The following is a 14,349-nucleotide window of genomic DNA, read 5'->3' as shown; positions in this document are numbered from 1 at the left end:
TGATTTGTACTTGACTTATATTCTGCTATATCATTGACCTATAAAAAAAAGGGTTAGAAACCAAGATTACTGGTCAGGACACGCAGGCGTGCAATTGGGACCACGCTCCGAGGTGCGACTCATGCGAGTCCACAAGCCAAAGAGAACTGCAGCTCTACCGTCATCCGGTCCCTGGGACCTAATCTGCCATCTACGATCTTCGTCCTTGGCCAGGCGATCAAAGGTCAGCGCATACTCATCCTTTTCGCGATGACCGTCAAGAGTGAGTCGTCCTACCTGCATAGCCAGCATATTGAACATCTTCAGAACTGTAAGAGGAAGCTTCCCGTCCTTGATAGTGATCAGCTCAGCGACTTCTACAATAATACCTGAGATGTTGCAGCACTGGTCCGAAAAACAGCTGCAAGTCGGCTCGTTGGAATCATCTCGGAGCTCCTTCCACCCAGAGAGTGTGTGGGCTATACGACGAAGCTCAGACTGGATTGCAGGGACGTCCTGACATGAGATATCCCCGGCGGACAGTTGCTCGAGATATACGACGAACTCATTTCGCGAGTCAACAAAAAATTCTCGCGCGGCCTTCATAGTTGTTGCGTCCATGATGGTTGATGTAGGGAATTCTTACTGATTTCGGTGTTATGTCTGAATAGAAATGTTTGGCTAAATAGCTCGAGTCGATGGTTGATGTATCCCAAACCTTGGGGGAATGGACCTTTTATACTCGAACATTCAATCTTTAATCTTCAATCTTTGGCTTCTAAAATGCTCTTGTTCATGAATAAAACAAAGACTTGAAGATATAGGACTATCAAAGAGCACAAAGAGGTTCTTTCAAAGCTATGCCAGTCCTTTCATATCTTCAATTGACTTATATCCTGACTCGATCCAAACATATACTTGCACAATATATTTTTATAGCTTTTTCTTTCATACTATTAAGTCCAAACCAGAGTATTTTATATATAGATATCATATACAATAATCATTGTCTCTTCCCATAGAAACCATAAATATACAGCGTTGCGACAAAGCAAAGTCGCAGCTCCACTTTTCGGAGCTCCCTGTTTATGTCTCCCGCAACCCCTCGAAAACAACAATGAAAGACACTGTGACCGACAAGCTCATATCAATTCTCAAGGATCGAGATATTCCAGTTAAGCGGGAGGTGATTGTGTCGGCATTTAAGGAGGACAGGAATGCACAATGGGTGTCCAAGCACCTCCACCCTGACACTCTGCTATCAAAAGATGAGCTCGCGTTGTACGTCTCATTCGTATCCCATCTCTATGACATAACTAATTGGAGACAGATACCTCAAGCTCGAAAAATCTGGCGCTCTTCAACCTATTCTCCGCAACCCAGACCTCGGCGCGACACGGCCTATCCTCGAAGATGAACTCCGCAACACGATCGAGTCCCTCGAAGCCTCAACCGCAACAATTCAAAAACAGACTGAGACTCTAAAATTCCAATGTGCAAGCCTCAATAAGCAATTGGGTCTGGAAAACAAAGTAGAGCAGCAGCGGAGCCGGGATATCACTCGGCTGCAAAAGAAACATGAAGCGGGGAGGCAAAGTACTACAATGGCGGTAAGGGCATGTCCGTCACAACCCGTCGCGTGTTGCTGATGGTTCTATGTAGGCAGCTGAGCTTGCCGATGAGTTGGAGGCCGGTTTTAGAACCGCGACGGACAAATCGGGCGCGGAAAGCAAGAGAATCATTGCTTCTCTGTCTACCCGGTTAAAGCAGGACGACAAGGCTCTTGCGAGTCTGGAAACGCTCATGTCTAGTGTCAAGTATCGCGGGGATGGTGCATCTACAGTCAAGCGCACGAACCATCTCAGTGCGACGCTGTCAGACTACGTGGCGGAGGAAATACACTACCGTCTGGATCGACTATATCTGGAAACAATACACGCAGGGGGCTCGAACTCGGACGCCATAGATGAGCCAGCGTGCATTGCCCTCGAGGAAGAACTAGAGTCTCTATATCCAGAGATCGAAATCTTGGCAGAAATGTCAACCAGGCAGCAGTTCCACGAGCCTATCCTCCGTGAACTCCAGAACGAGCATGATCAGCTTCGAGTGGCGTCGCAGGAGAAACTAGAACAGGTATGAGGCTCTACTTCGGCAGTACCATCGACCAGCAATGAACTAAATTATACCAGGCACTCGACATGTTGATCGAGATGACTTTGTCAAAGCAAGATCTTACAAATCAACTCGGGGTCCGGGAGTCGTCTTCTGAACTGTTAGAACAGCTAGCTGTGTTATATCAATCCGAAGCAGGCAGCGAAATCATCACACAGCCATCATCCCGACGAGAGTCTCTGCGGCGGCGATCGTTACAGCCAGGCCTCCTTCTTGCCCGCACGCCCACTGCCCCTGTAGTTGCCCAACCATCACTCGAAAGACTCCTGAGGCGTGTTGGTGTACCACCAGAATCAATCCTCCATCCACGCGAGAATGGAGGGGTTGGTGCCCTCCATGAGAAGCGATATCACATTTCCGAAACACTCCACAGCCTCAATACAGCGGTGGATGCTCCTCTTGTGACTCATTTAGCACCGTTGGATAATGCATCTCAGCTTCTTCGTTGCTCATTGCACGCCAACTCTCACTATGAAATATCACTGCGCGATTCTTCCGAGGAGTCAGCGCTCTCGGGCCTCGAGAAAGAACTCTCGAGTCTTCAAAATGGGGTCCAGAAGCTCAATTTGGATGTTCTCCACCAGCGTGATAGCAAACAGGATAGATTAATTGAGCGGTGGACATAGACATCGTGGCGAAGCTTTGCTGCCCAAGGGGGGTTTTTTTTTCTTTTCTCTTCACGGTTCTATTGTTTCTATAGATATACGCATTCATGCATATCATGTCTGATCTCGTAGTCGAAGTTGTCAATGGTTGGCTCTTAATCGCCGTTGGTTGTTTTAGCGCCAAAGTGGCACGACCTCTGATTTGACTCCTGGTGTGTGGCTGAAGGATTTCGTTCACTAAGATGTTAGGATGACTTAAGACTCCTGAATAATGCTTGCGCAGTGAATACTTTAGGCAGTGAAGACAATTATATGGAGGTATTGGACCTTACTCTCCGAAAAACATAGTGTTGGTTGTGCTACGGACAATAATAGGCGCTACGTTGTACCTTTGACACTCTCTCATGCTCTCCATGCGCCTCATTCGGGAGTAACCCTGCTAATCACACTATATCACTTCTTTGATATATCCTCTTTTTTGGAAATGAAACTCCAACATCGCATCTCTGGTGTGATGGAAAGAAGTTGAACATGGGATTTGGTCAGATTCTGTCAGATTCTATCAGGCAACTGGTCTTCAAAGACGTTGACTCGTTGAATTGCGCCCTGGTGACCTCAGGTTTGTATCAGCCATTCTCCTGTTCAGAGAGAGAATATTGGACATCAACAATTAATACCTTCGTTATAGGTCTCCTCTCTCTTGGAGATGTTGCCTTCAAACCCCTGTTCATCGTCAAATGGTCGAATATAAAATCAAGTCGGTATCTCGCCATAATGCTCTTTGTTTTCAGTCTATATCAGATCACCTTGCTTTGACAAACCTGCTTTGTTTCGAGCCAAATACACCAATACTTCTCTATCTTTACTCTTTTTGAAAGGAATCGGCTGCTTTGAGACCATTGTCGACATGTCTTACACAAACTATGCTTGGCAATTCAGCCGTGCTACAAACAACGAAGTTCGTCGAGTTCCATTCTTTATTTCTGTGTTCCTTCAACAACTTCCTTGTTCTAGAGTATCATTGTTTCCAGATGCATTGTTCAAGGGTCATATATTATCACTTCATTGCCCTCGAGCTATCCTCGGATTCCATCGAGTATCGAGAATAAGAGATTAACACGCAAAATAGAGACGCTACAGCACACATACTGAGCGTATCACCCGGAAATATTCAGGAGATCCTTCTCTGAGGTTCTTGTACATTGAGAAAAATCGGGGATACCCATATCCCTATATTGGTACCACCGAGTACCTGTACTCGGCAGGTATGAGGCACCGGCCTTCTTGCTCAGCCTACGGGTCAGAAGCTGTTCGCAACTCCAGTTCCCGGTATGCATCGTCAGCCCAACCGCTTCCCAGGCTCTTTGTGGTTGATCCCCCGGATTATGAAATGGCGTCTAATCTTGCTAGACAAAGATATGACTCATGTTCAAGGCCGAGAATGGAAAATCGAGCACCGAAAAATGTTCGGTTCACTGATATTCCGCACCAAGCATCCTCACGAACAAGCCGGGTTCAAAACACATGCGAAGCAGATGTGTATTTGGTAACAACAGAGCCTCGGGTGATCTCACACGGATCCCGTGGACTGTCGGACTCGGCTTGGCGAGTCCTCAGGCGACATGGGATCTAGAGCAGCATTTTGGTTGCTCCAGCCCCGCCACGTCTCTAGCTTTACCGACCTGTAAGCTGAGCAGGGAGGCCGAGACCTCATACCTGTCGAGTACAGGTGGTCGGTGGTACCAATATGGGGATATGGGTATCCCCGATTTTTCTCGATGTAAAGGGATCTCAGAGAGGGATCCCCTAAATACTGGATATGCTCAGTATGTGTGTGGTAGCCTATTATTTGTATTGGAGTTGGGGAGTGTTTTGGGGGAAAGATGATCTCAAGGGTGTACTTTATAGTCCATAAATTAAGGTCACATGTGGCAACTTTTCTTATCTTCCCATTTTCCCTTTTTCTCCTTTTTGAGTCGACTTTGGTTCAATTCAATCAGATTCAATTCGATTTTCATTCGATACCTTATAGGTTTTTTTATTTTATATATAGGTGAGTTCAATCTTTGGAGAAATTAATCAGCTTCTCATTCAATGTAGAACGAATTGCAAACAACTTACCACTCGCCCCGCTATACAATCCTTTAAAGAGGAATCTCTAGTCATATCGCCTCAAATCCCCTTCCACCTCCATCGAACCCGAGATCCGCCGCAAAGAGAGCCCAAGTCCTAACAGAGGCCAGAAACTACTCGTTGGAAAATGAGATATCCAGCCGGGGAGCCACCATCTACCTCAAGGTCCAGGTGCGCTCTACTCGCAACCCCCTACCAAGCCCGCGCCTGCTCGTGGCAGTGAGAACAATATCACACACCATGGCCACTGCCGTGACACAAATTACAACCATGTCCGTGTCCCAAGACACAGATTCCAACCCAAACGCAAACCCCGCGCCAACCATGCTGAAACTCGGCTCGTTGTTGGATAATATTGGTCGTCATCAGCCCGACGATCCTGATTCGTCGCAGGCCCCCGCCGCCGTGTTTGATATTTCGCCCGAGGCTGCATTGCACTTGCTTTGTTTGAACATTGAGCGGCTAGGCGCTTACTTCGCTCAAAAACCTGACGGCGCCGATGAGCTGCATGCGCATGGCTTCGCGCCTCGGGATTATGATACCCCTGCTGAAGATGAGCTCAAAGTGCAAACCGTTGGGTTACATGTTAAGGACTCGAGTGTCCCTGTTGACCCCGTGAGGGCGACCGAAGAGGCGATTCAAATGGCTATTTTGGCGAAGAAGTTCCTGTCGAAGAAAGTGCCCCCGATTCCATTGAACGAGTATCTGCTTCGTTTGCATAGGTACTGTCCTATGTCTACGGCGGTCTATCTCGCAGCTAGCGTGTATATATCGAAGATGACTCTGGTCGAGAATGTGTTAAGGGTTTTGCCCAAGAATATGCACAGGCTTGTGCTTGCTGGTGTTTGGGTCGCTTCAAAGGCTCTGGAGGACTTGAGCTATCCGCATAGTCGGGTTGCGAAGGTCGGTGGAGTCAGTGAACAGGAATTGTCAAAACTCGAAATCAGCTTTTGTTTCCTCGCCGACTTTGAGCTGCGTGTTGATGCGCAGATGTTGATGAACGAAGCCTTGCGCCCTCAGACTACCCTGGAATAACACCCAATCAGACCATATTGCGTTTTGTCTCATATGAGGTGATATTGCATTATGTGGCCTTATCTGACTAGCTAGGTGCTGGCTGATGCTCAGACAGTTATTTACTTATTTACTCTAACCATCCATGGAGACTTAGTCCACCCATCCAACTCCAAACACCATGAGGGATATATGATTATACAGTATGGAATATATTCGCCAACTAAACACGCTTAAAAACTACCCGACACTCAAGATTGATTCGTCGAGGCAATGTGCACTGGGGGATAGTACCAAGTGCAAACAGCAATGATGAAGTAAACCAGCACACAAAGAGCACCTTCAAGGTAATTGGACTTGCCATCACGCAAGAAATTCCCAACGACCAGAATCGAGAGCACAAGGAGAACAACCATGAAGATCTCAAAGTTCAAGCTCATATCCTTGCCCATGCCCCAACCCACAATGACAGTGAGCGGTGCATTCAGCAGTGCAGTTTGGATCGAAGGGGCCAGGCAATGAAAGAGTGCAAAGTTGATCTGGTTGTCCCAGGCTTCGTCGATGGCCGTGAGGTGCTCGGCTGCCTTTTCTACCAGAGGGACGAGAATCAAACCGAGGAAATTGTCCGAGACGCCGCGCTCCACGATGTACTCGATTTCTTGGACTAGGAAGACGGCGGACATGCAGACGCAGGTCAGGGCAAAGGCGATGACCACGAAACATTCTATCATTGTGAGCTTTGCTCTCGCAGCTTCTTCGTGTCGGTCTTCGTCATGGTGTTCGTCTTTCTCTAGGATATCATCGAAAATGGAGTTGTGGCTATGTAGGTTGAAAAAAAGATATCTATCACATAGTGTTAGTAGGATTATAGGCAAGAGCCTAGGGCCAACTCACGTCAAAAATGCTACGAGAAGGATCACCGCACTAGCACGGCTAATCGTCAAGGCATATTCGTTCAACTCCACCAGAGTGAAATGATCATTGACGCTTCCACGCAGCGCGGAGTAAAACGCACTTGGAATCAGCAGACCGAAACCCGCGACAAGGAGTAACCCGGTACCGACTTCACTGATGGCTTCGTGGAAGCTCTGCTCGTGACGCTTGATACCGCCGACAAAGAAACACATGCCCAAGCAGAGCAGGAGATTTGCCATGATGGAACCGAGAATGGCGGCCTGGATGACAGGAATCAAATCCGAGTGTTCGGTCCGGCCATGGTTATACAACAAAACCATGAACAGCACGAGTTCCACCACAGAGCCCAACGTTGTTTCAACCACGATGCCTATCATCTTTGGTAACTTTTTGGCTAGCTCTCCACCCGCAAAACCGAGTAGGTTTGCCGAGGGCACCATGGCGATGTAGTTGAGACTGAAGATCCAGACGTGAAGATCGGGTCGTGCGAAATGGACGACAATTGCGGCGGGGACAAATGGCCAGAGGATATTCACGACCATCGAAAGCGTACAGACACTCCTAAAGCATACCTTGAGGAGATGCCATGGGTGAATACCGGTTCGACCGCTCTCTCCAGCTGTGTCCACGCGAAATAAGGCCCATGCTCGCTTGGAAGTGGTGGAGTTGGTGGGCAATATCGAGTTCTGTGAGCGCTTCTCCTGGACCGTCGGCTGGTCACCATTTCCCCGGAGACGGAGGTCGTTCTGTGAATTTGATCTGATTGAGCCCATTTTTAAATAACTATAGATTGGAGGATTGGGGTAAAGTAGATACAAAGACCAAAAGAAGAACGCAAAATAGACTATAAGCGCTGAAAGAAAGAAAAAAAACAAGGGGGAAAATAATACTATACGGGGAGTGTAGAGTATAAATATATAAAGGAGGCAATTAAAAACAAGGATGTGCTGGCACATGATATAGCCAATCAGCTCTCGCATATATTCCGAAGGGGTCTAGGTCTTGGCATATTCACATATCTTTTCATATTCATGCCATATAGTAGTACTATATATGTATCCCGTTGCTACGTCACTTGGACAGAAAGGGTGAAAGAGTACGCAGCTGAATCGACGCCCGTATTTTTTTCTGGGTATTGTCTCTCGATGAAACAATTTTGTGTAGAGAAATATTTCCTGCACAGCCACCTTTGGGGTTGAGTATTCAGGAGTACTCCATAAGGCAATATGAGCTTGAGCTTGATCTTTGACAGGATTATTGGCCAACTATGGAAAATGTCCTATTACTTATAGAAGTAGCAGTCAGCAGTGTATACGTCAAAGAACGAAGCCACATTTAAAATCATACTGGATTGATCTCTATAACTCTATAACTATATAACTATATAACTATCACTCTAACTATAGTTAACTGTATCCCCTAAACAAAAGTCCATAGATCTGGGCCCACCAAAAGAAAAAAGCCGGTTATCATCGGGCGGGGCGCAAAAAGTCGAAATCTTCGACTTTCCAACTTCCTCTTTACTACTACTACTCTCTCTAACAATTCACACATGGCTTCTATTACAACTCCCGGCAATCCGCCGGTCACTTTGGACACTATTACCCAGCAGATCGGTAACACACCCCTTGTGCGATTAAACCGTCTGCCCCGCACCTTGGGAATCGATGCTACCGTCTACGCCAAGTTGGAATATTTTAATGCCGGTGGCAGTGTCAAGGATCGCATTGCCCTTCGTATGATTGAAGAGGCTGAGCGATCTGGTCGCATCAAGCCTGGTGATACTCTCATCGAGCCTACCAGTGGCAACACGTAGGTTCTTTTTTTCTTTTCTTTTTTTCTTCATAAGTACGGATGCTAATTGAGATCCATTAGTGGTATTGGTCTGGCACTGGTTGGTGCTGTCAAGGGTATGTTTTTATTGTCTAAGCTTTGCTTGTCTGATCCGTCCTAATTTATTTCTATTTTTCTCTAGGCTACAAGACCATCATCACTCTCCCAGAGAAGATGTCCGCCGAGAAAGTCGCCGTTTTGCGTGCCTTGAACGCGACTATCATCCGAACCCCCAATGAAGCTGCCTTTGACTCTCCCGAGTCACATATCGGCGTGGCCAGACGTCTCGAGAAGGAATTGCCCAACGCCCATATCTTGGATCAGTACGAGAATCCCAACAACCCATTGGCACACGAGCTTGGCACTGCCGAGGAGATCTGGACCCAGACCAACGGCAAAATCAGTGCCATTGTCGCTGGTGCCGGAACCGGCGGTACGATCACCGGTCTTGCCCGTGGTCTGCGAAAGCACAACCCCGATATCAACGTGATCGCCGCTGATCCCTTTGGTTCTATTCTCGCTCTGCCTCCCTCCCTCAATGAAGCTCGTGCCAATGAGCCTTACAAGGTCGAAGGTATTGGATATGATTTCATCCCCGAGGTTTTGGACCAAGATGCCGTGACCCAATGGATCAAGACCGAAGATAAGGAGTCTTTCAAGTACTCCCGCCGTCTGATCGCCGAGGAGGGTCTGCTGGTCGGCGGTAGCAGTGGCAGTGCCATTGCCGCTCTGGTCAAGGCTAATGAGGCCAAGAAGTTCTCTAAGGACGATGTCGTCGTTGTGATTCTTCCCGACAGCATCAGAAGTTACCTCTCCAAGGTAGGATCAAGTCTTTGATTTTCTTTTATTTTGCATTCAAGCTAACCGATTCAAGTTCGCTGATGACGACTGGCTCGCCGCCAACGATCTGCTCCCGTCGCTTCCCGCCGTTGCATCGACCACTCAAACCCAGGAGCCCGAGTCTAACCCTCTGGCCAACGCCAAGGTTAGCGCCTTGCGCTTGAAGCCCATCACCACCGTGACAGCCAACTCCCCTTGCGAGACTGCCATCGAGGTGATGCGCGACCGAGGTTTCGACCAGCTTCCCGTCCTTGCTCCCTCTGGGCGCAAGCTCGTCGGTCTCGTTACGCTAGGCAACGTTCTCAGCCGACTGACACACGGCCGGGCCTCTGGCCAGAGCCCCGTCTCCGATGTCATGTTTGACTTCTCTAAAATCTCCGAGGTGGTCACCGACCCCCGTGATCTCTCCAAGGGAATGGACTCCCTCAAGCCCCAGACCCGGAGTCGCGGCTTCATCGAGATCACCATGGATACCCCTCTCAGTGTCCTGAACCGCTTCTTCGAGTGGAACAGCGCCGCAGTTGTGACCGAGAAGGATGCAAGTGGTGCGATGAAGCCATTGGCCATCGTTACCAAGGTCGATCTGCTCACTTGGATGCTGCACCAGTCCAAGGCGAACAAGGCCTAAAATGGTTTTATTTTCTTTCCTGAAATGCATTCGCATGAGACATTGCTTGTTGGGTAGGGGTTCAACATTCCTGAACATTCTTTGATATTTTGGGATAGGCGTTTCTCCTGCGTTGGCATGAAGGCTTCCCCAATGGGATTCAACACATTGTGGGAATGAAATACCTAGATCGTGCAGCGCAAAGGCGTTGAATGTGATACATACTTAATACATACCATAGAAAAAAAACAATTATATGTGGTACTTTTTCAGATCTGTTCAGGGTTAGGTGGCGATGACGTCGATTTCAGATATATGTGCCAAACTTCACTTGGGAATCCTCTCGACTTTGCCCCAAGCCGAGATGACAGGAATCTTTACATATCGAAACTTCTCCGGACGAGTGGCTGTGGTGACGGTGAGTTTCTCTCATTATATCTCGACCCAGCTAATTTCTCAGGGTGGACAAGCAGGCATCGGCAAAGGCAAGCAGAACCCCTGACCTCAAACCAACTGAATAATATCCGGCAGAGTATAATAGTAAATACAGAGATTACCGCCCAGCTTCTCTTACATGGCATCGAGAAAGTGATCATCATTGCCAGAAGTGAAGACAGATACATCACTGCTCGCGAGGAATGGAGACACCGCGAAGGCATCTTACTCGAGAATGACACTCGAGCTGAGTTTGTCAAATGCGATCTGGGGGATATTCAGGATGTCAAGGCCGCAGTTGAGACGATCAAACAATTCACAGACCGGATTCATATACTGGTTTGCAATGCAGGTGAGCTCCATCTCTCCATTTCATCTGAATCATTACGTATTAACACACCTCCCTAAAATGAAGCCATCAGCGTTCAAAATGAATGCAAGTGCTCCCCCCAGAATATTGAGCGTGTATTCGCGACAAACTGCGTCGGACACCAAGTCCTAGCCACATCACTCTTACCTCTGTTGAAGAAAGGGGTGACGCCTAGCAGCGACGTACGAATTGCGGTGACCAGCTCATCATTCCATTTTTGGTGCCAACAGCCTGATCTGGATCTTCTGTTCTCATCGTCACGCGTCAAGTGGCCCGCGCTGTACGATGGAGTATGGCGCTATGGCCGGTCAAAGCTGGGTAACATCCTCTTTGCCAAAGAGCTCAGTCGGCGGCTTCTAGAGGATCAAGATCCAGCGATCAAGCAGATCTATGTCAATTCGTTCTTCCCGGGCAATATCGTTACCGATCAATGGCGCCGGTGGAATTCTTATTTTGGGGGTTTCATAGGTTGGGTTATAAGAACGGTAGGATCGTGGTTGGGCCAGAGTCTGGAGGATGGAGCCGCTACAGCTTTATATCTTGCTGCTAGTCATGAAGTACGAGAGCAGAACCATCGTGGTGAGTATTTTGTACCTATCGCTACGCTGTGTGAGTCCAATGCGATATCTGGAGATATGAAGCTTGCTCGAGATCTGTGGGTGAGTACTATGTTTTCTTTCACGCCATTATGTTTCTATCATTTCTAACCATACAGGATTGGATTGATGCACAAGCTACAGAGACACTGGGATTGGATTGGCAATATTAATAGAACACCACATTGTAGTCTCTCAAAACCCTTGGTGCAATCTTTTCTTCTTCTTCTGGCATAACATATACAAGCAAACTATTGATAGGACCACCTATTTACTATTTCGGACCATCAAGACAAGAAAGCAAAAACTCGTAGCGCTCACAAGCACATACCAACCCACTCCTCCCAGCGGCGCACTCCAGATCCGAACTCTTCTTGCAAGTCACCCTTGACAGCACCACCAATCACATCAACCTTGACTCCGACCTCGTGCTCCAGGAGCTTGAAGCTGAAAGTCTCTTGTTCATCATTGCCCAAAATCTCCTCTTCGTCTTCCAACCCAATATCCGCACTTGCATCCAGAAGACCCTTGGTCTTCGACTTGCGGATGCGATCAATCTCCGCCTCCAACTTCTCTTTCACCGCGCCTGGTGGCAGTGCAGTGAATAGATCCTGCTTGTTCGCGGCGACTAAGACAGGGACATCAGTGGTCCGCTTGCTCGATGACCCGTTCTTTGCGCGCTTCTGTAGAAAGAGAAGAACGTCGTGCAGATAGGTCGCGGTGTCACGGAGCGTCGCTTCGTCAACTAGAGCAGCGGTATCGACCATGAACACCACGCCGCGTAGCCTTGTCTTGATGTCTTTTGACTGGGACATCGTCTGGAGTTCGGAGATCCCTTGCGAGACGCGGAGCTTGCCATGGCCAGGGGTATCCCTTACGCGGTACTTGATTGGATTCCGGATGGCCTCCTTCAAGGAAGGGTCATTGTCCGATCGGTAGCGGTTGGATCCGGTTGGGACAGTGGGTGGTAAGGTCACGGTTACTAAGGTTGATTGTTGGGAGGTGTGGGTGCTGTGCGACTTGTTCGAAGCGAGTGAGGACTTGGTCTCGAGCTATAGATTGGTTAGAAAGGTATCGACTCTGTCATGTCCTGAAGAGCTTACCAAGGTTGTAAAAGCAGTTTTTCCAGCTCCACTGGGGCCTAGGAGGAGGAAATTACTCGAGGGCGGAGAAGCTACGGCCTGGAAGAAGAAGATGTGCAGTGCGATCGGGACACCAAAGGTGAAGAGGATGGCAATAGCAATGGCAACAAGGTTGCCATCAAACAGCAGTGTGGCAATGCCAGTCACTGAGTTCCAGTTTGCTTGAGACGACATGGTTGTGAGTGTCGAAAGTGGTGGGCCAACACTTTGACAGGAGAACAGAAGGATAGCACGGACCACTCCCCTTATCTTAGTGCACATCACACACGTTTCTATATAATTCCTCCAGGGGACCAAGGGCTTAGGAATGATGCAAATTATGCACATACCAAACCCTTATGAAGGGATGATTTCCATCTCTCTTGGATGGGAGATCACTCTCTGTTCTCTAGAAACTCATGTTTCTCAATCATATCAGTATGCGAGTTCAATTGCTTCAGGTTTCCTTGTTATTTACGGCCGCCTATGGCCAGATCGGTTCTCAGATCACAACAGATGATATGAGTTTCGATGGGGCAGCTGCCGTGAGTCTGCTTTGGGGCATGGACAGTGATCCAGCTTCAACTTATGATTTTTATCTCTGTGCCGGTGACGAGACGACAGGTTCATATGTATGTTTCTCTCTGTGCTATAACGGAAACATAGAGTTAACCATATGTTCAGGACACTCTATCACAAGTCATCAGCAATGGTGCCTATGCTTCTGGTGATATGGTCTCATTTCAAGTCGACCAAAGCGTCGGTGGAAACGACCCCAATGCATAGTGAGACCATCCCCCCTAGCATCAGCAGCTTCATCAATTCCCTTTCTGTGACTGACCAATGTCCCCCGGTTTCAATCAGTTTCCTCAAGATAGCTCTATCAGGCCCTCATAATCACTGGTCCGGGTTCACTTCCCATTTCACTTTGACCAACATGAAAGGTACCTTCTCGACCAAAGTAACAGACGCGACCAAGAAAATGCAGCCGATTGCTGCCATCGCTATTCCCTGGCCTACGGCTGAAGACGATGATCACCTCATCGAGGCCGCAGAAATCACCTCAACTTCCAATCTCTCGAGTCTCACCAAGAGTTCCTCAACCAAAAAGGTCTTACAGTTCCCAACCGTCAAAGACGAAGCCGAGCGCAATGAATTGCGTAAAAGACAGGTGGCTGCTGTCGGTGACGTTGGCGTTGGTGTCGTTGCTGCAATTGACCAGCATACTGTCCCATATGGCGAACAGACTGGCTCGATCAAATATGCCCCGATGCCCAAGAGCGCTGGGAGTACTATCGCAACCAGATCGGCCACTCCTCAGTATCCACCTTTCCCGTTCTCCATTGCCACTACCTACCTCGGTGTGCCAACCGTCCAGTACACGGATACGGCTTTTGCAACATGGACAGCGAACAGCATCGAGAATACAGTGAGTTTGATGTATGAATGCATGATTTCGGTTGATATTGAAAGCTAATATGTTTGTTTTTGTTCAGGCTGCGCCCGCTCCTGCGCCTACATTAGACAAGAGAATGCAAAACTGGTTGGATCGTTGGAATGATTGATAGGGTTTCGAGCATCTCATTTTTATTTTCTCAGATATCTTTACATGGCGCTTGAGTTGGTGTGGAAGCATCCAATTCCTAGTGATTTCATTTACGCCTTGGAGGTCATACTTTTGGGGGTTTTATTTACCACTAAGATGTCTCTTTTTTTGGGCTGTTTTGTT

At 48.0% G+C, this 14,349-nt stretch overlaps 8 protein-coding genes across 8 annotated transcripts; 5 read left to right on the top strand and 3 right to left on the bottom strand.

Annotated features, from left to right (window-relative positions):
• Positions 1-66: 66 nt before the first annotated feature.
• N7517_007934 (uncharacterized protein) lies at positions 67-600 on the bottom strand (the record flags this gene model as incomplete). Its single annotated transcript, XM_056725664.1, has 1 exon — positions 67-600. The coding sequence occupies one exon, from the start codon at positions 598-600 to the stop codon at positions 67-69; it is 534 nt and encodes a 177-aa protein (XP_056576515.1).
• Positions 601-1,096: 496 nt separating this feature from the next.
• Positions 1,097-2,777, top strand: N7517_007933 (uncharacterized protein; the record flags this gene model as incomplete). The annotated part of the gene is made up of 4 exons (XM_056725663.1): positions 1,097-1,260; positions 1,310-1,589; positions 1,642-2,112; positions 2,169-2,777. 4 exons carry the CDS (start codon positions 1,097-1,099, stop codon positions 2,775-2,777), a joined length of 1,524 nt encoding a protein of 507 aa, XP_056576514.1.
• Positions 2,778-5,129: 2,352 nt separating this feature from the next.
• Positions 5,130-5,924, top strand: N7517_007932 (putative cyclin-dependent protein kinase complex component; the record flags this gene model as incomplete). The annotated part of the gene is made up of 1 exon (XM_056725662.1): positions 5,130-5,924. One exon carries the CDS (start codon positions 5,130-5,132, stop codon positions 5,922-5,924), a length of 795 nt encoding a protein of 264 aa, XP_056576513.1.
• Positions 5,925-6,154: 230 nt separating this feature from the next.
• Positions 6,155-7,591, bottom strand: N7517_007931 (hydrogen/calcium exchanger domain-containing protein; the record flags this gene model as incomplete). Its single annotated transcript, XM_056725661.1, has 2 exons — positions 6,155-6,746; positions 6,798-7,591. The coding sequence occupies 2 exons, from the start codon at positions 7,589-7,591 to the stop codon at positions 6,155-6,157; spliced, it is 1,386 nt and encodes a 461-aa protein (XP_056576512.1).
• A 779-nt stretch (positions 7,592-8,370) lies between these two features.
• Positions 8,371-10,119, top strand: N7517_007930 (cystathionine beta-synthase CYS4; the record flags this gene model as incomplete). The annotated part of the gene is made up of 4 exons (XM_056725660.1): positions 8,371-8,630; positions 8,694-8,728; positions 8,794-9,470; positions 9,526-10,119. 4 exons carry the CDS (start codon positions 8,371-8,373, stop codon positions 10,117-10,119), a joined length of 1,566 nt encoding a protein of 521 aa, XP_056576511.1.
• A 343-nt stretch (positions 10,120-10,462) lies between these two features.
• On the top strand, positions 10,463-11,672 carry N7517_007929 (putative short chain dehydrogenase/reductase; the record flags this gene model as incomplete). The annotated part of the gene is made up of 5 exons (XM_056725659.1): positions 10,463-10,516; positions 10,559-10,583; positions 10,649-10,885; positions 10,949-11,562; positions 11,619-11,672. 5 exons carry the CDS (start codon positions 10,463-10,465, stop codon positions 11,670-11,672), a joined length of 984 nt encoding a protein of 327 aa, XP_056576510.1.
• Positions 11,673-11,816: 144 nt separating this feature from the next.
• Positions 11,817-12,815, bottom strand: N7517_007928 (signal recognition particle receptor subunit beta; the record flags this gene model as incomplete). The annotated part of the gene is made up of 2 exons (XM_056725658.1): positions 11,817-12,551; positions 12,603-12,815. The coding sequence occupies 2 exons, from the start codon at positions 12,813-12,815 to the stop codon at positions 11,817-11,819; spliced, it is 948 nt and encodes a 315-aa protein (XP_056576509.1).
• A 245-nt stretch (positions 12,816-13,060) lies between these two features.
• N7517_007927 (putative beta-1,6-glucan biosynthesis protein (Knh1)) lies at positions 13,061-14,185 on the top strand (the record flags this gene model as incomplete). Its single annotated transcript, XM_056725657.1, has 4 exons — positions 13,061-13,252; positions 13,305-13,405; positions 13,485-14,049; positions 14,117-14,185. The coding sequence occupies 4 exons, from the start codon at positions 13,061-13,063 to the stop codon at positions 14,183-14,185; spliced, it is 927 nt and encodes a 308-aa protein (XP_056576508.1).
• Positions 14,186-14,349: the final 164 nt, after the last annotated feature.

The sequence above is a fragment of the Penicillium concentricum genome (genome assembly GCF_028827145.1).
Source record: "Penicillium concentricum strain IBT 3081 chromosome Unknown utg000003l_segment0_segment0, whole genome shotgun sequence".
Taxonomy (NCBI): domain Eukaryota; kingdom Fungi; phylum Ascomycota; class Eurotiomycetes; order Eurotiales; family Aspergillaceae; genus Penicillium; species Penicillium concentricum.
This window is presented reverse-complemented; position numbering and strand designations above follow the sequence as displayed.